The sequence below is a fragment of the Calonectris borealis genome, chromosome 17, assembly GCF_964195595.1.
Source record: "Calonectris borealis chromosome 17, bCalBor7.hap1.2, whole genome shotgun sequence".
Taxonomy (NCBI): Eukaryota; Metazoa; Chordata; class Aves; order Procellariiformes; family Procellariidae; genus Calonectris; species Calonectris borealis.
Window position 1 is genome coordinate 15,566,187 of NC_134328.1, and position 23,817 is coordinate 15,590,003.

The 23,817-nt window shown below is 46.2% G+C and overlaps 1 protein-coding gene across 1 annotated transcript; it reads right to left on the reverse strand.

The window, feature by feature from the left end:
* Positions 1-1,785: 1,785 nt before the first annotated feature.
* On the reverse strand, positions 1,786-22,904 carry CHRNA4 (cholinergic receptor nicotinic alpha 4 subunit). Its single transcript, XM_075166103.1, has 6 exons — positions 22,384-22,904; positions 20,972-21,123; positions 17,475-17,519; positions 17,274-17,383; positions 6,307-7,687; positions 1,786-2,371 (listed from the first exon to the last, which is right to left on the reverse strand). The coding sequence occupies exons 1-6, from the start codon at positions 22,442-22,444 to the stop codon at positions 2,246-2,248; spliced, it is 1,875 nt and encodes a 624-aa protein (XP_075022204.1). The 5' UTR covers positions 22,445-22,904; the 3' UTR covers positions 1,786-2,245.
* Between the last annotated feature and the right edge of the window lie 913 nt (positions 22,905-23,817).

Genomic DNA, 23,817 nt, shown 5'->3' on the forward strand with positions numbered 1-23,817 from the left:
GCAGCTGTGTTGGTACATTTATGCACTAGACCTTGAAGATGTTTGAGTGTTTGTTTTCCTTTCGTTGCCATAAGCAAACTCACTGACTGTGAAAAGGGATAAATTAGCATCTCCCAAGACTGAGTCTCTCTTTATTCTGAAAACAAGAAGAGAGGCAGCAGCAGCTCAGGCTCCCTTATTCTCCCTCCCTGCGCTGTGCCAGCACAGCCCTTCGTGGAACTGGCCCAAGCCACAGCTACTCTATGTTTTTGTGAGCCGTACAGATTTTAAGCACTTGGCTGAGTCTGTGAACACGGAGGTCAGCTGTAGCTTCTTAGATGAGCCCAAACAGGCGGATCACTGCATTGATTTTTAGCCTGTATTGCTCGGACTGAGTGCAGTAACTTGTATTTCAAAGAAGTCTGTCTAAACCATATTATTTCAGTTCCAGCATTAGTCACAAGCCCATGCAGCTCTGCTGCTCGCTGAGCCATGGGGCATGAGCAAGCCTCATGTGCCAGGCTACCGCGTAGGGGTGCCGCACATCCCACCTGGGCTCTCACCTACCCCAGGCTCTGGCTTCTACCGGGACTTTCTGTGCTGGCCTCCAGGCAGCTGCCTGCTTCTCCTGGTGTGCCTTCTCCAAAGCTCTGGGCTAGCCAGAGCTGCCTAGCAGCAAACTTCACAGTGGCCAGTCTCGTGCGTGCTGATCCCAGCTGCAGGGTGCAGAGGAGATGCTGGGTGAAGCTCAGAGCCCCTGAGCTGCCAGCCTGGGCTTTGAGTCACGCAGCCGTGGCAGGTCCGGAGGGAAGCCTGTATTTTTAGACAATGTCTGCCTTTCCTTACACACTGTTTATAAGCCCTTCCGCCTACGAGACCTCTGAAGTAAGCAGGGAGACACTGGGCTGGGTGCTGCTGTGCCGATCCCACCTGGCACCCAGCAATCAGCAATACGGACGGGCCAGTGGATTTGTAACCAAACAGAGAGGATGCTGAGCTGGACGGACTTACGGACTGTCCAAGTGTGGTCATTCCTGCGGTTGCAAATGCATACAGAGAAAAGGCAGAAGATAGATGAAGCCCATGCTTACCCTCTGTCTTCCAGCCTTTCACCCACACATCTGGCTCAGCTGTGCCATCGTGCACCCATGTCTCCCTGCGGTAGGACAGGGCTCCAGCATCCCCCCTCCCTCTGGCTGGTGGTGCCTGTCCCTGCCTTCTTGCTGCAGGTCCCAAAGCAAGGACAAGACATGCGAAAAAGGTTGGTTTAGTTTGGATAGAACTGGGAAGAGCACAGTTGCTGAAACAACTGGCCAAATTTAGGGTCATAATACCTGTAATTTCTGCGAAGTGTGGCTGTGTGTCCTGTTCAGGTTTCCCCATGTACTGGCACGTTTCCTGATTACACTAACGCACTGCCCTGGATTTCTGCTGTGGCTTCCCCATCCCTAAGTACCTTCCCTACCTCCAGTAAGGGTTTTTCAGCTCAGGGTGACCTTCTGCTATTTTGCAGCAGCCATAACTTGGACCCAGAAGATTTCCCTTGAAAGCATACTAAAGTGCTACCCCTTAACCCCAAATCCTCCCCTCATTTGCATGATCCTCACTCAGCCATAATCCCCACGGTTTCTGCAGGCAATTGGCCAAAGTAAACTCTGTCAATACAAAGACCGTAGCTATTGTGTTTTGGTGAACTAATGATCCCCGTTGGTCCCAAAGGGGCTGAGCTGCCTTGAGGAATTCCTTCAGCCTTTCCAGTCTGTCCGTCTTTACCAGCTGACCACAGACCACATCCTACACAGATATCCCAAATCTGGAACTTTATTTATAAAACGATCATACAGGGACACACAGTCCTGAACCACTTCAGCTTGACAGGGCAAAATTACCAGGCAGAGCACACTGAGACCTCTGAAGAGGACTGGAGCTAATTTGCCAGGGGCTGGTTTGTAGATGCGAAGCCTCTTTATGTGCTGCTTTAGAGAACAAGCTCGTGTTCTTACATTGCTGAGTATATGCCAATGGATGCCACCATGCTATGTACAAACTTTAATAAGAACTTTTCCTCTAAATTAGATGGAGGAGATGAAAATGGCTTGGCAAAATGATGCGACCTTGGAAAATATTCTCAGAGAGCTCTGGAGCAACTCAAGCGCGGACACGCAGTAAATTATTCAAAGGGCTGCCTCCATTTCTCTGCTCTTCTCTTTCTGGGTGAACTAAAATCCATAGAGTGGGATATACTTTCTTCCTTATGTGGTGTTATTTAGATCATTCCTGCCAGCCACGGTGGAAGGAAGAGACCAACAGTTCCCAGCAAACACACAATGATGAACATCCAGAGGAAGATCCTGTCAATGACCATCGCAACGTACTTCCAGTCTTCCTTCACCTGGGAACGCAGAGATGAAAGGCCAGTTATTAACGTTTATTTGGGATTAAAACTTATGAAGACTATTAGTGCTTTATTCCAAAATAGGATATTTTAATTTAATTCCAGAGATAGGAGGGGAAGGTCTCGCTTACATTTGGTGGTCCTATGTGATGCAAAGATTTATTCTATCAGTCGCTGATGTGGGAGACAAATTCCCAGACTGCGTGGGTGTGCACATGCAATTGCAAACCCTGTTCACAGCTCCCCAGGGACGACATACGCCCGTGGATAATTAAGCTCATCTGCATACTCACTGTCCCATTTTCCATGAGCAACAGCTGCAACTGGGTGTGTAAACGAGGCTGTAATTCAAACTGGGGAGGGTTTTGGGGTAAAGAAATTACTTGTTTCCCCCTGTTCATAAACAGATTTACTTACAGATTAATGAAGCCAAACTCCTTCTGCTAAGGGATTTACAGCTTTGGGTGAGTAAGCAGTGAAAATGAACTAGCAAATAAAAGAAGTTGTCTTCCTCACTCTGCTTTTTCCCCACTTTTGTCTTGCTGTGGGAGGATTTTCCAGCAATTCCTCTCTGGGGAGGTCTAGTACTTATTAATACCATCAGGCAGGAATTGTAAATGGCTATTTCATCAAGTAAGAAACCACATACATATGAAAGCCTCTTTTGTTACATTGCTGTTATTAATTTCTTTCCCAGGAAGAGGACTGATTAGATGGCAAAGTTTTATTTGATATGGCTGTACCCATTGTAATTTCCTACATTATACCACTTGGTGATTAATAGAGCCGAGGGCTGAAAATTGGCATGCTGCCTTTCTCTTTAGGGAAAACATCTCAGCGGGAGCTAGCTCAAACCTCTTCAGCGGCTGTGATGGCAGCAAGTCAGGAGTGTGGTGTGAGGAGGAGGAGGCAGCGAAGCCAAGGCTGCACTTTGCTGGGGCTGTTTTACTGCTCCTACCAGTCTGCCACCCCGACTCCTGAGCTGTATTTTGATTAGTTTTTAAGAAGCTCACTCAAAACTATTTTCGGGAAAGGATCAGGGGCAGAAACCAGCTGACTCCCCCACCCCTAAATTCCCCAAAAGTAAGGGAATCTGTGGCTCTTCCCTGGTCCAGCTCCTTGCATGTCTGAGCAGTGGGAACTGGGCATTCTGCCCCAGGATTTGAGTGGAGGGTTGAGGTGCCTTGGTGGCATCTGATGCCCAGGACCCAGAGCCTGCAACGGAGATTAGAGCAGTCCCGGGTGGTTTTATCGTACTTTGTTAAAAATAAACCGGTGAGATTATCCTGTGTTTCCTTCCCCTCAGCTACATTCTCTCCCATTTTATTTTTAAGCTGTCTTCAGAGTCTTCTTGTTAGAGTAGTCCAGAGATGCACACAGGCATGAGGACAACAAGGCTTTCCAGACGGTGCTGTTGGTGTCTGGTTATTTTGGCTCGTGTGTGACATGCAACTTGTTTTGCTTCTCAGTCTGTAATTAATTTCTAATGGCATTTCTCTCATAGGCTGGGACAATTCGGTCTTCTTCGGACATCTTCCCCCATGTACTGTTTGCAGATATCTTTTCATAACAAACAGCTGCCTCTTGCATTTCCCATTTTCTCTTTGCTGAAGCACTTAATTAAATGAGCTATTTACTTTTAATTTAGAAGCACTGCCCCCGTGGCAATGGTGCTTTAGAAAAAAGACAGGAACTTCAAAAGAAGCTCTGTTCTCATTCTGTGAAGGTGCATGTCTCAAAATTACCCAAGAGACAGCGAGCTGTGTCTCAGGGGCTGCAGCTGCATCAGAGGTGCCTGCTGATAGATTTGTTGAAGACTTCCATGAAGAAATGCCACAATTTGATTTTAAGATGAAAGCAAATTTCTGAGTAATGAATTTTTCCCCCCAAAATTCTCATTTAATTAGATCAGTTCTGCTCCTTACAGTAAATTTCCATTCCAGAAGATCATGTTTCCTTCTTCTTTGTCATTTCCACCTGGCGAAAAAATATGCTTTCCCACTTGACATTACTTGGATCCAGAAAAAGAAAATAGTATAGCCTCAGACCAGGCTCAGCAATTATTCCCCCAAATCTGAAAGCCCAACCTCTGCCTACCGTGCCAACCACAACTGCTGTGAAAGAGCAGAAAACTGCGGGCAGGTTTGCAGGCTCTTCCTGGGGACCCTGGTGCATCGGTGGTCCTGGGGGTGACCCTTCTCCGCTCATTGCTGGGCGTTTTCCTGGTGCCTTTGCTCACAGCCTGGGCTGGCAGGAGGTCTGGTCAGAGCCCTCAGAACTGCTCCTTTTCTTCTGCTTTTGATGTTTAGTGCTGTACATAGCTTTCCCAGGATAATCACTTCATTTCAAGAAGGAAGAGTAGTGGAAGATATAAGAAGAAAATTCATGGCTTCTGAAGACTGTTTTCATTTTAAAGAAAGTTGCAATCATGGATTAAAAGGAAAGAACCCAAGATATTCATCGACTCAGTTCTTGATGATATCAACAAGCTTAGCAGAAAGAGAATCAGTTGAAATGGGAAGTATTATTGGTGTAATATTCTTTCATTTGTACCAGGGGGAAACAAGTGAGTTGTTAAAATCAACTGACTTCCATGGGTTTACTCATGATTATTGCTAGGAGGAGAGAGCAGAGTTTAATTCCTGCGGTCCTAATGTGCTTGTGAAGTGCTTTAGCCCGGCAAAGAGTGCTGGGCCGTCAACTAATGAAGATGGGGATTCACAGCCCATCTCTGCCACAGATTTGCTCTGTGACCTTGAACAGGTCACCTCATCTCTGTATTTTGGCTGTCACTCCTCAACAGGAGGAATAAACAGTTACTTCCTCAAAGGGATGTTGTGAAGTGAAATACATTAAGAACAGAAGCCTCTCAAACTATGGTACCAAAGAGTATATAAAAGGACAGTAGCACTTAATCTTTTGTTGCTGCTGCTAAGTGCTCAGTGCTGTGAAAAATGCAAATATAAAGACACTCTTCATGCCCAGGAAGTCTTGCATAAAAGCACTATGACTTGCACTGACTCTAATTCTTGAGAAAAATCAAACTGTAAGCACAGCTGAAGAAGTACCTTTGCTGATGGATCCCTCTAGGAAAAGCTAGATAAGACTTTTCTTTAGCAAGAACACTAACTTCAGGTTATCTTCTGGCTTCCTTCATTATGGCCATAATTAGCTAGCATACCGTATCCATAGTATTGCAGGGGAAGAGCTACAAGAGGTGTGAAAAGATGTGGCATTTGTACGTGCATCACCATCTCCGTTAAAAGAAATTCTTTCAGTCTCTACTTTCCTTCCCTATTTGTAGCCATATTTACCCCTTCAAAGTAAGTGTGAAATTTGCCTGTCCACCCACTTCCCTGCACAGAGCCAACTGCTCCAGTGGAAGTCCACTAATGAGGAATGGCATCATGTAGAGCTAAACATACCCTGCAACGTCCCACGCCACTACGTGCTTCCCACACCCACAACCTATTTTGGGAATTTGCTTTCCTAGGCTCAGCAGCCAGAGTCAATGCTTAATACAAAACAGAGAGTGAATTCCCCGTCTGTCAGAGGCTTCTCTATAAAGAATAAGTCTGCTACGTTCCCACCGGATGACTGCTTTTTAGGTCTCTTTCACAATCTCAGCTGCTTCCTTCCTACTTAACAACAACTTTACTCCTATTTTCTGCTGGAGAATCCTGTTGTTCTAAGGCAGCCCTGAGCATGGTCTGGTTGTGCTGCCCCCTTGGCCCACATGCCTGCCAAGACCCCAGGGACAAACTCTCCAGCTGTGCCTGTAGTGGCCAACGTGTTCAAAACCCACAATACCAGGGATGGCTGAGCCCGCATCAGCAAGTGCACTCTCTGTATAGCCCCCAGGTTTGGTGCAGCTTTCTTAGCAGATACTTCTTGACTTACCCAAGGAGACCAGGCCAAGTTAGCACACTTACTGAGAAATCCGTGTCTTCTGCTCGCAGGTGGTCTGCGATGTAGTGAACCCCTTCCACTGCCAGCTTCAGGGCTGGGGACATCAACACAAGATGTTGCTCTTTGGCGCTGTGAGTCTTGCTTCCTTGAGCTGGTGTGCCAGCTGCCTCGCTCTTTTTGCATTTACACTTGCACTGAGGGGGCTTGTGCTGGGGCTGCTCTTCATTTAGGTGGCACCGCTGGGACACTGGAGAGCCAGTGGATTGGCCATTGGTTTGGGAAGAGTCCTCCTGCAGATAGCAATACTGGATGCTCCGGGACCTACAGCGGATAGTCCCTTCCTCTGCCTTATTGGGGCTGTACATCTGCTGAACACTTACTGACCTGCCTTTCAAGATGGAGGTGGTCTGGTTGTCACTCAGGAGGTGGCATGAGGGCTGTGGAGAGGAGCAGCTCACCTGTACAGGCTCTGGGTGCAGCACAGAGTACTGCCCAGAAGGGGACTTGCAGATCGGCTGAGGCTTGGCTGGCTCCTCGAGGTGGGCACAGAAGGAAGATGTGGGTGATGGCTCATTACTCTGGGGGCTGGGGGAAGATGATGTAGTGAAGTTGGGTTCCACGTCGATCTCGGACCAAAGCCTTGGGGTATTGGTTATTTTGTGCATGGATTCAATGAGCTTCTTGCAATTGTCTTTCACTGTGGAGGGACGTTTCATGAAGAGGAGGCGTGGGACTACGTCAAGGAAGATCCTCCTCACCCAGTCAGGCATTGTGTGGGTACGCGGGGAACGATGGTGCACGTTGAGCACAAAGACAGTGATGATGATAGACAAAGTAACAAATATCATGGTGAAGAGAAGATATTCTCCAATCAGAGGGATGACCAAGGAGGTAGATGGGATGATCTCTGTGATGAGCAGCAGGAACACAGTGAGGGACAGCAGCACGGAGATGCACAAGGTTATCTTCTCTCCACACTCGGAGGGCAGGTAGAAGACCAGGACAGTCAGGCAGGAAATCAGCAGGCAGGGGATGATCAGATTGATTGTGTAGAACAGTGGCAGCCTCCGGATAATGAAGGAGTAAGTTATATCGGGGTAGATCTCTGTGCAGCATTCATATTTCTTGCTGTTGTAATTGCCCACAGCGTTGATGATGACCCATTCCCCGCTCTCCCAGTAGTCCAGCTGGTCCACATGACTGTGCATGCTCACCAAGTCTATCTTGGCTTTGTCATAGGTCCAGGAGCCAAACTTCATTGTGCAGTTTTGCTGGTCAAAGGGGAAGAAGGTAACATCGATGCTGCAGGAGCTTTTATAGATAGCAGGTGGCATCCATTTAATTCTCCCATCATAGAAGAGGTGGGCCTTGGTCAGGTGGGTGACTGCAAAGTCGCCGTCAGCGCTGGGGAGAGACAGAAGATAAAAAAAGACTAAGGCTTCTCTGGGACATGTCAACACTGTTAAAGAAATAGGATATTTAGTGCCTGGCTTCCAAAAATGCACTTGGGGCACCCGAGAGGTGCAAGAGGCACATCATGTGCAAACACCAGTCCATCCACTCTATCAAATGGGTTTTGAACTCTGTTGGCTTATGCAAGCACTGGATTTGCATGCAAATGTCAGCCCTCACCTGGCATAAGTCAGGTCCTTGAGGTGAATGTACACAAGTTTTCCTCAAAGGTGTCCCATAAATGCCCTGGAAAGGGTTGAGTTTGCTTCAGAGAGGTGGGAGGAGCCACTATCAGGTGGTGTGGCTGTGGGCTCTGCAGAATTAATTGTGACAGCTGCTATAAATGAAAGAGTGCTGGGTAATCACTCAGTCTCTTAATGAAAAACAGCAAGAACAACCTATTAATAGGAATAATGAAAGCTAATCTCTTGATTTCCCGGTCAGGAAGAGAGCTGTCTTTTACCGTGCCTTCTTACAGGGACTCTCAATTGGGGTCTGCATGCTGGTATAAGATAAACAGGTAACAACCCAGGATTTTATATCAGAAAGCCATTTTCCAGCCAGTAAAAAAGCGACTGCATAAACAGCAGATTTTTGGTTTGGATCTGCTTTTCTCAGCTGATCAGTGCACGGATGTCCCGCAGCACCGTGCCGTTAACCTGTGACACCAGCTGCTTCCAGCTCGCCGTGGGGACTGGGATACAAGTGAAGGCGATCAAAGAACACAACAGGAAAGGCAAGTGCATTGGGGATTTGGGGGAAGAAAGACCACCGAGGAATGCCTACTTGAGCTGTAACAGTGTTGGAGAAAGGAGGGAGACTGAAAAACTCTGGGAATGGGATCCCCAGCCTGGAGACAGCCCTGTCCTCCACCGGCCTCAGCATCACCAGCCGCAGCTCCGCTCCTTCCTCGCACCCGCGGCCCTGCTACCACAGGTGACCCATTGAACCTGCTGCTTGCCCGGTGTGTGGAGGCCACAGAAAGAAATTAGCTCATTAATATATTCAATTAGCGCAGCAGGTAATTAATGCCCTGCATGGCTATGCCATCAAGAAGCGCTGTTCCTCCCCTGCTCTCAGTGAGGGGGACGTGTGGACTGTGACACTTAAAGGCCACGTCTGGGGCCAAGTCCACCGGTACCTTCTCTACAGCAACGTCCTTCCTCCAGGCAGCATCTGCAGGATCTGCAGCCTGCGTTAGCTTACACAAAGAGGCAAAATTGAAGCGTCCAGAGCTGCACAAGTGACGTATCTCCTTGTTCCAATAATCATCGTGAGGGAGACTGGGTGTTTGAATCACAAAATTACACCTTTGCCTGAAAATGAGCCAAGCCCCTACATCTGCAGCCCCTTTGTACAGTGCCTGGCTGAAACTTCACACCCTCTCTCTCCCTTGATTTCTGCTTGCAGACAGAGGATTTTGGTATCCTTGGACAGTCACAACCTGCATCAAACACCCTGGTTCAAGGAGCCTTAAAACGGGGGTGAGGTTTGGATAAAGCTGTGATTTTTTTTCATCATGAGCAAATGCCTGAAAGGTTGAAGTCCCAACAGAAAAAAAAGCAGGTGGAATCTGTTTGTAGAGCAATGCCCTCAAGTCTAGCTACAGGAATAGAGAAGAGAGCATCCAAAGAGCAAGGAGGGAATTGGGGACCATCTTACACACCCGGCTCAAGCCGCTGCAGAGCTCGGGGATACGGAGGAAGCAGCCTGTTGTGTGATGCCGAGCCGCAAACAGCAACGCCGCTGAAGAAAGGAGAAGCTGAGCAGGGGAGGGAGAGCTTCTGCTAAAATCTTGAGATGAATTATTCAGGCTGAGATAGACAGAAAGCTCTCTGCTCCTGCCCAGCCCTCCCAGCTGGAGCCGATCCAGCCTGCAGCCGCTTTCCCAGCAATCGGCAAACTCCCTTGGTCCTGCTCTGCTGCTTCAGCGCTCAGATGTGCCCTGACAGCAGCCGTACAGCGGCGGGGTGCGCGGGGCTCACACCTCTCCTCTTCCTCACCAGCAGCAAGATAAGAAGCGCAGGGACGAGCTGGCGGGGCCCCTCAAGCTGTTGAAGGCAGAGGAAGGTCCCTAAATTTATTTCTTTAGGAGATCATCCATTAATTCGTATGCAAAAGGAGAAAAAAAGACTTTCTGATATTTCATCTTGCCCTGTGAAGCATCCCCGTCAGTCCATGACCACACTGGCTTCCAGTGAGACTGCTGTAGTGTTGCTCCTTTTGGGAAACTGTGGCAGGATCTGGCCCTCAGTGAGCTGTCTTGGCTAACACGATATCTGGGCACGTGCCCCCGGCCCCAGGATCACAGCCCAGATCTTTGTCTTTTGAGACAATTTTCCAGGTTGGTTGAATTAATGGGAAAATAAACTCAGAATTACTGTGTGGAGGAGAACCAGGTTTTTACTAAACTCTTCTTTGTGTCTATAATGGAAAGCCTTTGCCCTTTGTGGCAGATTTCAGAAAAACAAAAGAACAAAAGGACCCAGTGCTTTTTGACCTCTGAACTGGACTTTTTCTAAAGCTTTAAAATGTCTTTTCTCTTTTTTTTTAAGACAGAAAAGCTAAAAATCTGTACAAACCTAGACTGCTGTCTCACAGGGATCAAGGCAAAACCACCATTGTGTTTTACTCTGACGCAAATAAAACCGCGCAATGCCATTGTACCATCCACCCAACTCCTTTCTTACCTCGTCTTTCTTAAATATAATTTACACTCCAGAACCACTTGCTTTGGATGAAAACCATCTGTTTTCTTCTCCCGGGTTTTGCCTGCACCGTAAAGCCAGATTGAGACATGAAACATGCACAACAAGTGACAGTCCGGTGTTCGCTGTACTCGGTGGTTTTCTTTCTAAATCTCAATAGGAATTTGGAATCCAGTTCTGCATTTAATGAGATCTCTGAGGCATGATTAAATCGTTCATTAATGGAACAATATGCTTCTAATTGGACTTATATTACAGAAAAGGGATAGTAAGCGTCCACTAGTGTTTCCCTTCTTAGGTAAGCAATGTGTAATTGGCTGGGTAAACAACACAGGTATGTGTTTTTCCTTTTCAAAGCTGTAGGAAAAGGGCACAAAACTCTTGCTAAAAATTCATCCAGGAACAATAATAATTCACGTAATTGTGTTTCATTCCCAGAAATGTCTTGTCTGGCAGTTTTGCAGTCTCTGCGTGACTAGCCCCACGCCTCTCTTCTGCAAGCGTAAATGTAACCAGTGTGATGCTGCAGATCTTGCGTGTCAATTATTTCCATAAATGATCTGCTTCTTTGATGAGGAAGATATTTTTAATTGCTTGTCTAACAAACCCAGACTCATCCTGAGTCCTCTTTGGCTTACACATTATTACAAATAACACTGGGACTGCCTTCCATGCTGGATTTTGCCTGCAGTGCCATGGCAGGCAGGAGTGAAACCAGCACCAGAATAGCTTCTTGCATTTGAGAGTCAGCTAATGACTCTGAGGAGCCATAAAACACCCTGGGATCCTCCTGCTTCTCTCTCACCAACGTAACAGGGCTGTGAAGTAATTCCTGACTTTACTGGCCATGTTTGAACTTCTCATCGCAGTTCAATACGAGATATTTGAGCAATTTCTAAGCAGGGTAAATTAGCCATGCTGTTGTACATAGACTGTAGCCAAACCAGCTATATTGTGCAAAGGTAGTGTTCGCAGTTGTCTTAACCCTTTGTGCACACATATATTTTTGCCTCCTTCTCCAGGCTGGACCTTCAAGCATATGCTTTCTGGATTGGAAGCTATGCTTGCTGGCGCCCTGCCGACGCGGGGCGAACCTAGAGAGATGCTTTCATCCTGGGTGAGACTTTCATTCTGCTTCTCTTGACATGAGAGAGGGAGCAAACAAGGTCACCTGGCTGTTGATGGTCTTCCAAAGCCTTTCCCCAATCTCCTCCAAGGGATCAAGTTGAGACAACCGACTGCAAATGAAGTCTGCAGTTATGAGATTGGGGAAATCCTGTTTTCTTGTGGAAAGCTTTGCTGTGGGAAAACCCATTCTTGGCCCAGTTGTGCCGACAGCCCTGACTGCATAACATGAATATTTCCTTAGACAGGAAGGTGGGAGATTTGATATAGTGGGACGGAGAAAATCTGCAGTCATTCCTTTATAGTGGTAGCACATTTTCATTTCATTCAGTCTAGACCACTGTGTTGTGACAGTTGTCATGAAAAACCATTTGGAAGAAGGAGCAAGCACACGGTAAACAACACAAGAACTTGAAAATTAAGATAGTCAGGCTCTCCTGATTACTTTGACCTGACAGCTCTAAAAATCTGTCAGTAATGAAGTACTGGAGCTCTTATATTCTCATGACGAATACAACAGCGCACACCAATAGAGAAGACAGTCGCTTATTCCTTTGCCAACAGAAATAGTGCTGCTGTGTTCTGCAGCCTTTGATTCCTCACTTTAGAGCTCTTCTAAAATCTTCTAAGTTTATAAGGGTTTAAGGATTGCATTGTTTTACTGGCAGCCATCAACTGTATTTCATTAAAAAGCTCTGCTGATGGAGATTCTTTTTTTTTTTGCCAGATTCTATTTTCCCTGCAGTTGGGAGATACATCATTTCACAAAATTAAATGTTTTCAGAATGCATGTAAATGAGGCACACATTTATTTTAATTTCTGATGACAGAATTTAAATCCAAACAGAGCTTTAAAAGCCTGAAAATTAGCTATATGCATATATTGATATAGCTAAAATGTCCTCATTTAAAGCATTTTTCATGGAACAGCAGTAGCCAAGACAAATTGGAGTTTCAAGACCCCTTTAAAGAATGTACACTGCATCCTTTTTGTAGGCATTAAAGAGTTGCTTCTGTAATGTTCAAATTAAAATACTATCCAAAGGCAAATCAGAGAATATTTTGTTTAACAGTTGTTTTGTGCTACCAAAATAATAACTACAAATTCACAGGTTGGGAGGGACCTCTGGAGATTATTAAGTCCAAACTCCCTGATCAAAGCAGGGTCAGCAACAAGAGGATCAGGACCTTGTCTTGTTGGGTTTTAAAAATCTCCAAGGTCCTGGCAACTTGGGTAGAAGACAGAATTGCACATCTTGGGTACACAGATGGAGGTGTCAGTGCGCTGATGTGTACTTCTGTAGGTCCCATCCCAGCTTTTGCCTGCTTCAGATGTTTAGAAATCATTGATAACCAAAACAGGCATCTGTCTCAGAAATGGCTGTGCTAACTGATGAAATACGCACAAGTTTCTCAGAAGGCTCTAACAGTGCTGAATTTGTGCATTTTCCTTTGACTCTTCCCTTTGCCAAGCATCCTTATCAGCATTTTGTAGGCAAAACTCTAGCTCTGTCCTTAGCATAATGGTAGGAGAAGTCCTTGGATGCTAACTCAGCAACAGCCCATGAGAGAGATCCCTCTTATAAATTTCTTTCTATCAGTTCTTGTATTACTGGATAGAGCTTGGCAGCAAACCTCAAAGGCATCTAGAGATATAATTCCTCTCCAGAAACATAGTCATTTAAACTCACAGAAGCATCAGAAAAACTTAAGTGTCAAGCAGTGATTATGTGCCTATGATAAGCACAATCTGGTGCAAAGTGACACAATCTGTGCAAGTACACACTCAAACACAAAGAAAAATGTCAAGAATGTTTACAATATTTTAAAGGTTAGGCTAGGGCGTCTTTTGGTATTTCTCCTCCAACCAGCTTTAGGATGAGTCAGGAAACCAGTGTTAATCTATAAGTCTCCCTGGTTGCAAACATCATAGTGTAGTTCAAAAGAACAAGCCACTATAGTATAGTTCAAAAGAACTCTTTGCTTTCTCATGATTTTCAAAAGCTGCCTGCCAGATGATCTTCTAACCCAGTCCAGTAATCCTTTGTGTCCATATTACCACTGGGTGAATTCCTCAGGATCTTTCCTGCTCCTAATTACAGAAATTTGAATTTGAATCCCCTTCATGTATGATCTTGTCTTTTATTCTTTTTTTTTTTGTGACTATGGAGGCTGAGGCAGGGATTTCTTTTTGGAACAGCTAACACCAGAAGATATTGAGGAAAAAGAAAATTTTGAAGTCTGAATGTTCCCGGTAGCTTCTTCCCAGGTTTTACAACCATCAGGCTAGAGAAGACAAATGCTATCATGAATATCCAGTTGAAAACTAGCCAGGGAAGCTCACGTTTCAAGTTCCTGTCCATCAAGGACATGGTCTTGCATTCCTCTGGGCAGCCTTTAGCAGCCAGAGCACCTGGCCGCAAATGTGCAGTTTCAGGACTTTCTCCTCTGGAGTTTCTATGTTGCATGGGGTCCAAATGGCTCACCACAGTGGTGGAAAAGCAAAAAAAAAAATCAAAATGCAGCCCCAAGGGTTGATTAGACAAATTTTTTTTTTTTTTTACTTTAAATATACAAAGGAAAACTAAAATGTGCTTAAAGTCCATTCATGAATGGGAAAATAAGTCAGAGGATTAGATAATTCATTTGTAAATGATTTGGTGGTGTCTGAAGAGCCTTTACAGCCTCAGATAAAGAACAGCTGGCCTTCTTGGCAGAGAAGAAGAGGCTTTGCACTTCACTATTGACTCATCTTCCTCTGTTATACATATGTTTTGTCACATCTAGTAGAAACTATTTACAGAGTCTTGGAACTTATCTCATCAAGCCTGAAAATTCAACAGCATATTAATTTCCCTGTAGGATATTAATTTGGTTTTAGATTCCTTATGAGTGTTGACAACTACATATACTCTCTAGGCCAAACCAGCTGAGTTTACTGATTTAATTTGGGCCTCTAGAGTGGATAAATGGAAGTTTTTGATAATAATGAGCTTAGATATGAGAATAACCTCACAATAATGGGTTAGGTTTCCTTAAAGGTGTAAATCTCAAATTGATTTAAATTTCACCATTTCTATATATACACCCCAAGATCAAAACAAAAGAGGCATTTGATAATCTCCTGTCCAGAAAGTCTTTTTTCCAAAGGATACCATCCCACACAAAAATACCATACTTCTGCCAGAGCATGTGGTAAGCAATAAATAACTCACATCAAAAAGCCTGAACAGCAAAAGGCCAGTGTGGCCACTCTCTCTCTTTCACCAAGATCTCTGCACACAATTCTCTTGCTCTTAGGGACCCAGAATTCTGTGCATGTACTTTAAATTCCCTCTAAGCAATACATATATATTATATATATATGTAAAATATGAGACGGAGTCCTTGTTAACATCAGCCATGACTAGTCACTGTCTTTGAAAAGCCTTTCTTTCTGAAACATGTCTAGCTGAGATGCCTGCAAGGAGAAAAACTGTCTGGTTATGCAGTTGGTGAGCTGCCATGCAGAAGAGCCTCATCTTGGTGTCCCATCATCCTACAGGTTTTGCCTCGCATACATTGCATTTGCCCTGCAATCCCTAAAAAGCATGAAACCTGATTGTTAGAGCAGTGCAACTAAGATATTGACTGCAGCTTCAGGTGTGTTTGATAGGAAGTTAGGTAGAAGAGAGAAGAATATCCTAGGGCAGAAAACAGTTTACATAAGACTATATGAAAGAGCATGGGCAAATATAGCTGTAAAGAGGTATAGAATTAATGGAAAACCATTACTGACTGGCTAATGGTTGGCGCCTACATCCATGTTTAATTCATGATAAAGAAACCAATTAAAAATGCATGATAGACTCATGACAACGAACAGAGGAATGCATGATTATTAATGGTAAGTATGGATAAAGGGAGAGAAGTAGCTTGGATTTAGGTAGCGGGGGCACTAGATCTCCCTGCGTGGTAGCAGGTCACCAGTAGAGTTAGACTTGCTATCTGCCATACCTCCCTGCAAGACAGAGTCAAGCAATAAGGTGGGCAAGGCCGAAAGACTCACACCCCAGAAGAGGATAAGGAGGACATTCTGGAATAGCTGCTGTGGCCAGCGATAGGCAGCTGCTCCCTGGAGTCCCTGCAGTTGCTCGACAGCAGCAGTGAACAAGGACAGCAGGGCAGAGGGGCAGGGCATGCAAGGGGCAGAAGCCAGAGACTACCCAGCTCAGAGGTCTGGGTGCCCACTGACCTCTGGGGACTGCTTTCAGCATGAAGTCCCAAAATGTCTAGAGCACAAAAGGATACCGAAGCCTCCTTCTTTAGTGCTAGGGCCCTCCTTGCATGGACCATGTTCACCAACCTTGGTGAGCATGGTGGGCCAAGGGAGCAGGTGCAGAGATGACACGTCAGGCTCTTGTGTACCAGTAGCTCCAGCAAATGGATGGTTTGAAGCACCATAGACAATGGAGGTTTGTGTAGCACTATTTCCTTTGGCACTGTGGTCTACCACAACAACCACCAGAAGCTCCGAAAATAATAATCCTTACCATTGCCATTAATTAAGCGATGAGAAGGACAAGGACATTATTTTTTTCCAGTGGAAGCTGTGAGCACCTTTCTTGGCTGCAGCGTGAGGCACTTGTACTATAATATTCGTGCTCAGAGTGTGTAGGACAGGAAGGCCCAAGTGCCTATGAATTGGTCATTTCCATGGTCTAATCTCTGAAAGGTGCCATCTGAGGATGCAGTGATTTCCAAGAGGTTTGCAATCACTCCACACCACTGAGGATCAGAGGCAAGCTAATGGGAAAGGTAACAATTTCCATAGTCTCCAAAGCTCACGATCCGCTGGACAGATTCCTCCTTCAGCCTTTCTTTTTTTTTTTTTTTTGAAACAAAACCAAAATCATATCAAACTAAAACCAGGCAACTGTTTAGTAAAAATGAGCCTGGCTTCCGCTGTTTTCTCTGAGCGTTAGCCACATACAGAGATGTTTGTGTTTGATGCTTGCAGCAAGTGTTTTCTCTGGAGCCTGTGCTGGGGAGGGAGGCTGGGATATCCTACATCCCAGGAGACTGGGGAGCTCTGGTATGATAAGCCAAGGAGAAAGCAGTCTTGGCACTTGGAAAGTCTTTCTAAGAATATCAACAGGCTCCAAAGGAAAGAAAGAAAACAACCACCTTCTCCCTAGGAAGTGTCCATACAAGAGACAGATTTCAAGCATTCGGAATCAGGAACAAATACCTATTTAAGAATAATTCTAGAATGTTATTGGGCTGACCTGAAACCTGTATTTGTAGCCACATAAGCTTGACATGTTTCAGCATATTTTCCTTATTTAAGACCATCCTCAGTAATTGGCTTTTCCAGCTGATGGTGATGAATTACAGGAGAGCTCCTTGGTGAAATGAAATTAAGAGGACTGAAAGCTCAAATCCAGCTTACTTCTATATCTGACATGTGAAGAGAAAACAATACCCAGCATCCCCCAACAAAACTCACTGTCCAGAGAAAGGATCATTAGGAGAACAAAGCCCTTGTGATGAATGTTGGTCATGTCATTTAAGGCACATCTGGGGCAGGTATTAGGAGAATATACATGGAATTCAACCACCGAGAACAAAATAAGGAGGAATAATTGCAAGAAGCACCTTAACACCATGGGCAGAGAAAATTTGCAAGGATGGGTTTGCCCTCTGGCCACAGTGCTCACACTCACTTGTTGTAGAGAACAATATCTGGCCTCCAGATGAGCTCCGAGGGGATTCGGATGGATGTGACGTTTTCATACTCTTGGGGGTCCCAGCGTAGCTTGTAGTCATGCCACTCCTGCCAAAAATGAGGCGGTTACAAAGCGGGGAGAGTTCAGATTGCAAAACTGAAAAGGAACATGGAAAAGCACATATTTTGGCGCACCCACCTGCTTCACCCACACGTTCGTGGTCATCATTTGATTTTTCTCATCCTGAAATGCAAGATCAGATATCAGTTACAAAAGCAGATGAAGCAGCCCGAGGAACTCATGAAATTTCTCTTAATTGTACTTCATTTCTGTAATTATAGATCACCTCTGCAATAAATGTAAGTTCCATCTTGGAAATAAAAAGCAGATGTTTCTGTTATTTAACATGGGACAGGGCACAGCTGCCTGATACCACTGAGCAGCTGAGCCTGCACCTAAGCAATCTCATGAGCAGATGGACTTTAATTTATTGGGATTTTTCTTGGTGCTGCTGGCTTCAGCCTAGGACAATGGGACCAGGCAGAGGAAAGAGCTCCACAGCTTGGCTTTGACCTGAGCACTGAAAGAAGAGTGATGGAGATATATATCCCTACTCACACGTGTGTGTGTGGATCACAATGCTCTGCTTCACCTGCAAGTAGTGTTTAGTACTTCTACTGTGAAACATTATCCGTGAACACAGTTCTGGAAACATGAAGCTCAGCAGTGTTTCCCCTTCTACCAATACATGAACTTAGAGGACTATGGATTGGGTTTTCTGAATAAACCCAAGCTACTCTGCTGACAGGTAACCCTCGGACAGCCTGGTGTATACCCATGCTGTCAGTTGATAGGCTTTTCCCAACTCTAAGTACAAATAGTATGGAAAGGTAGAACTATATATATAGATATACTTTTAAATAATGTAAGGCAGCTATAATGCTGGCAGCACTGTGGTAGAATTAATTACTACTTGTAGAATTAATTACTACTTGCTGCTTGCCTTGCATGCTTGTTACAACCCCTATGTAAATATCTAAGAGGAATAATGTGGGGCAGAGACCAGCGCTGGTCTGATTTAAGTGTCACAGCAGAGCTCAGAGCTTATTTGTGTGTTTGTTTCTTTTCTCTCTCTTTGGTCAGCATCAAAACCAGCTCAATTGTCAGGGCTCATTTGGAAGCAAACTGCTCGTTATTAACCTTGCTCTTGTGGCAGTTCAGGACTAATTCTGAACAGTAAAAGCCAGGAGATTTGGGGGGGGAGGTGGGGGCTGTGCCTCCCCCTTGCTGAGCCTCCACACTGCTGTTGTGGCACCAAGTGCAAAACCTGATCAGAGATACCCTCATCCAGGGTTAGGGACCAGAAGCACATGGAGGAAAGAGGAATACAAAAAATATTCAAATGAGCAACAAAGAAAGGGAAAATATCCAGCTACTTCCTTGGGTGCCGGTGGGAGATGAGGAATGCCACTGGAGGAGGCTGCCATGCCCTGGACCGGACCAATCCTTGAGCATCTGCTTCTCTTACCACTTTGCAATTCAAGCATCTGAGGGTCTCCACCACAGTCCCTGCACTGGGGATCCCAGTCTCGCAGGTACTACCCTTTACTGGAATTTTCCTCCCTGGCTGGGTGCAGACCCTTTGTGGAAACCCCTGCCCACCACTACACCTGAGGGCTCTGCCATCCTCCTGACCCAAGCGAAGCATGACTCTAGTCCCACGGGTTTATCTCGTAGCGGGGTTGCAATGTGCTAATGACTGACTGCCTCCTCCGCCTGCACGGCTGACTTCTCCCGCACGGAGCCAGCCCAGAGGACAGCGGGTGATTCCGCAGCTGATGCACTGATGGTGGTGATGCACTGCCTGGCCTCTTTTCTCAAGGTGAACGCAGCACACGAGGTCCTGCAGAGGCACGGGCTTAGGAGTCCAAATGTGTTTCTCAGTGGCTGCTCCTAGACACATGCTTGATCCCTTACCACTTTTTTCTGGGCTCAGAAAACCCTCAGCACACCAGGGTGAGGTGAGGACATGCAGGGATGTCAAGTTCCACATTGATTTTTGTTCCCCTGCCCCCAGCTGTTGTCAGCAGGAGCAGGGGCTTGAATACGACTCTGATTTCTCTTTCAGACTTCTTGTCGTTGGGAGCTGAACGTCGGGACTAACAATTGCAGCGGGGTTTGCGCCAAAACAGTGTCACTGTTGGGAAGGGGGAGAGACAGCTGAAGTGCCGCAGTGGTGGCAGGGGATGTCATCAGTCCCCAACCACACAGGCGGGGGCAGGAGGGGGTGAGAGCTCTCCTCCAGCTGTACCCACCGGCCCCGGCACAGAACTGCCTGCTAGTTGCACTTCTAACACTGACATGATTTTAAGAAGATTAATTCTTCTTAAGTAAACTGGGAAAAGCACTACGAAGCAGGTGTATCGATCCCCCCTCTTCCACAATTCAGCAGCTGCATAATGGAAAGTCTCTCTCATGCCTCCACAGTCACTAATGTCTCATCTTTAGTCTTATCAATTATTCAGATGAGAACCACACAACTTCAACATTAGCAACTAGAAAAAACAGCCCTGGATCCCTCAGGTTGACGTAAGAGAGAGGAGGGGAATGGAAGACCATTTCTGTGCTGCAAAGCTGGAAGCTGATGGCTTGTGCACAAGGAGATGCAACTCTCTAGCAACTAGTGTCTTTGGTTGCCCGCCTCCCGCGCCATCTCAGCTCTGTTTCCTCTGCATCTCAGAACTCTTACCTCAAAATATAAAATGGGGAGAGTCATCTGTTACGATTGTCCCACACCAGTAATGTCTTTAAGTTGCATTACACTTTCCATTATCACCCCTTTTACTCTGCCACACGAATACAGTCAAAAGTGACAGAAAGCCTCCAAAAGCGAGGCCGATACTTGTTCAAGAGATGTGCATCTACACAAACACACTGCCCTGGGACGTGTTGTGGGCCAACAGGGACAGGAGAGACAAGCATGTAGGAGCAAGATCTGCACAAGCTAGAAAGCCCGTGTGCGTGCTTAACATCTGCAGCCCTGCAGGGATCTCCTTTGGGTTCAACACTTGACCCCAACACACCGTGACAGAGTAATCCTTTAAATGCCATTTCAGTGAGCATCAGTCCAGAGTGCAAACCACTCTGTTTTGTACATAGCATATGCAGTTTGCACACGTGTAACTTCTATTCGAGCAAACATTCAGAAATAATTTTCTTGTCAATATCTGCCAGATTAGCTAAAACCCCTCAAAACTTTCATTTGCAGAAAGCTCTTCAGGCAAGCTGTCTTCCAGAGATGCATAAACCACTGTTCCTATTAGCTTGTGTAAATTAGTGTTAATAATTATGGCTAAAATTCCAAATCAGTTATTTGTTTTTTTCCTTAGCCAGGACTCTCTGGCATTTATACCAGTTGCTCCACTGCTCTGCTGTCATCAGTCCCACGGGTTTTGATAAGGAATTTGGGATTTTGCCTGTAGTAAATGAGGATTAAAGAAACCACTTTGATGACCAGCTCCTCACATGAGTTATTCCAGCAGAGCCGTCTGCATGATAACTCTTCTCTGCCGAGAGCAAAGTCTTCCCAACCCGACCCTGGATCAGCCACTAAAGCCCACATGCACCAGGAGCCTCTCCCCGAACCCCAACCCGGTTAATTTTGGCCACTTGTTGCACAAACAGGTTGCACTTACAACATCGATAAGCTGGGCAATGGACAAGCCGAAGCGGACAAGGACCACATCGGAAATGTTGGCGACCGGGCGGGACCACTTGTTATAACCAGAGAAGAGTTTCTTCAGGAGACGCTCCTCCGCGTGGGCTCGGCTTTCCACCTGACCGAAGGCTGTGGGGAAGGCATGGGACATGACGGTGTGAAATGTGTGCTGCTCCAAGCGCCGGCATAGCTGGAGCCTTTACCAGGGGGGATCCCCAGGCTAAACCCAGCGATGGGCAAGTAGGGACACATGGGAGGTGATGCCACCCTGCTGACCTGCCTCCCCGCTACCCCCGGCATTGCCGTGTATTTCTCACTCTATTCACCCACCGTGGCCAATTCCCAACGTAGGGTTTCTATTGCAGAGCAGGATTGGTCTGCAGAAAGTGAGGGCATCAGTAAAACCGTTTGAAAAACACTACATGGGCCGTTCTCCCCTGAATCTGGTTTAATTTTTATGGCCACTTTGCAGCAAGTTTCTAGCACTGAAGTCTGCAAGAGGGAAAGAGGGATGCTAGAAGGGCAAGACAAAAAGGGAAAAGCAGCCTCCTGCTGGGAGATAGGGATTTTGGATCAGATTTACACATAAAAACTGGCATCAAATGCATCAGAAAAAAAAAAGGCAGGCTGAAATTCAGCTCTTCAAACTAACCTTCATAGCTGGTCTTCCACAAAAATGGTGGGTGGAGGAAGAGGATGGGGGAGAGCACAAATTGGATAACCAGAGCGCGGTTTCCCTCAAGAACGATTTTAAAAGTCGGAGGCTGCAAGGAGCAGCCCTGACCCTGCACGTACACTACAGGAACCGTCGGAGGTGCCTGTTGGTTATTAAAAGTTAAAGCCACCTTTCTTCCAGGGGGCTGCCGGGGGAGCTGCGCTCCTCTGCCGGCTGCACGCAGACGCAACCTCCACCACGGGCGGCGGGGAGAGGGAGCCGGGGGCTCTCCCCGCGTCTCTCGTGGAATATGGCTCCTACTTATTCTTTAGCTGCCCTGGATTATACAAAGGGAAGCATTAGCAGAGCGCTGGCTGTGCTCTCCCCAGCCGGAGCTGTAGCCCGGAGACACATTAACACACTTTACCCAGGGAAGAAAAACCCGGGCAAGAAGCAGGATGCTGAGCCCTTGCCTGTATTCTCCCTCCTGTCCCCTTCCCCGCCGCGGCTTTAACCCTTTCCCCATCAAATCAGGCAAGGAGCAGAAAATAAAAGCAAAGCATTGCTCAGCAGAGGCTGGTATTTAGGGGACCCGCAATGATGGGGCAGGAGGATGCAGGAGTGGGGGAAATTCCTTGTTGACAGGGACCGGTCTTCGCAACATGCCATGAGAAGGATAGGGGAGAAAAGAGCTAAAGAGCAGAGCAGGGGTAGAAAAGCTTTCTCAAACTTACCGGGGAAGACGCTGGCACACAGCAGGAGGAGGAGGTTTCCTTTAGACACGAGAAATCCCATTGTGGAGCAGAGCTCAGGCTCTAGTACGCACAGTCTCCCGTCAAGGCAACTTTTCCTCTCCGAGTCTCTGGATCCTCCAGCTTCATTCCCCTAAACTCCTTTCTCTCTCTCCCTCCCACCTGCCTCTGGGAAGGGACAATAGCTGGTGGTTTGTTTGGTTTTTCTTTTCTCTTCTGACTGATTTCCAGCTCTTCCTCCTAGAAGGATGCTCTTCCCTGGGACACCGATGCACATATACTTGCAGGAGACGCCTGAGGGCTGCAGAAAGCTCCTGTAAAGAGCACAGCCCCCCTGGGCTCTCCTGCTTGCTCCTCTCCCCTTTCCTACGGGGTGGTTTGGCTGCTCGGGTTATTTGTTGCTGCTGCTGCTGTTTTCACCCTTCCCCCAGCCCTTTGGGCAGCCCTTGCTCAGATTTTGCTGCTGACGGGCCACCGATGCCCACGCCAGCCCTCGGTGGAGCAGAGAGGGAGCACGGTATGTTTGTATGTTTAATGTAGTCAGACCTGCCCACCTCCTGCTTGGGAGGAGGAGAGAATCTGTGCGCTCCAGCAAACAGGCTGCAGGGAAGAAAACTTTTAGCATGAGAAATAAAGGGGGAGATCCCAGACCCCAGCTGCAGCCAGAGGTGGTGGGTATGAGGCCATCTGGAATCTTTATAGCACCTGAAGCCCAAAAAGTTCTTAATTAACGAAAGCTGTCTGCTTAATCTTGTCCAAGTGCTTTTCGAAATCACTCCTGTAGACTAACAGGGTAATTAGCCTGAGATATATTTCTGGCCTGGGCAAGTATCTTTGCTGCCGACAGTTATTGGGCTGAAGAACTTGCCCATGAGAACAGGGCTCTGCTGTGCTTGGTGCTGTACAAACACACAGTACAAACACAAATATTAGTCTCTGCCCATAGGCAATAGGCAAATCAAAGGTGAGACGAGACAAGAGGTTACTTGAATCTATATACTATCTATATATATCTATATACTTGGAATGTACCTTAAATATACCACAAATAACTCTGTTGAAGTCATGAAGACTTTTTTGTGGAGGAAAGGATAATTCCTTGTGTTAGCGAGGAAAGGATAATTCCTTGTTTTAGCAAGGAATTATCACTCTAGCCCTTCATCTCGCATCCCTGATTCCTCACACGGGAGACATGGAGTAGAGCCCTCTCCATTTCGTTTTAAAACTAGCTTTGATATTAACACAATTACTTCCACACGGAGAGCAAATGGATTTCATTTTCAGGCAGGGGTAATTTTGCCAGCTGCAAAATTAATCAAAGTCTGTTCTAATAATACTAGCTACGTATTTTAGGTATAATAATTTCCCTACTCCCAAAGCATCTCAAATATCTTCTGATATAATAGATTGCTGGCT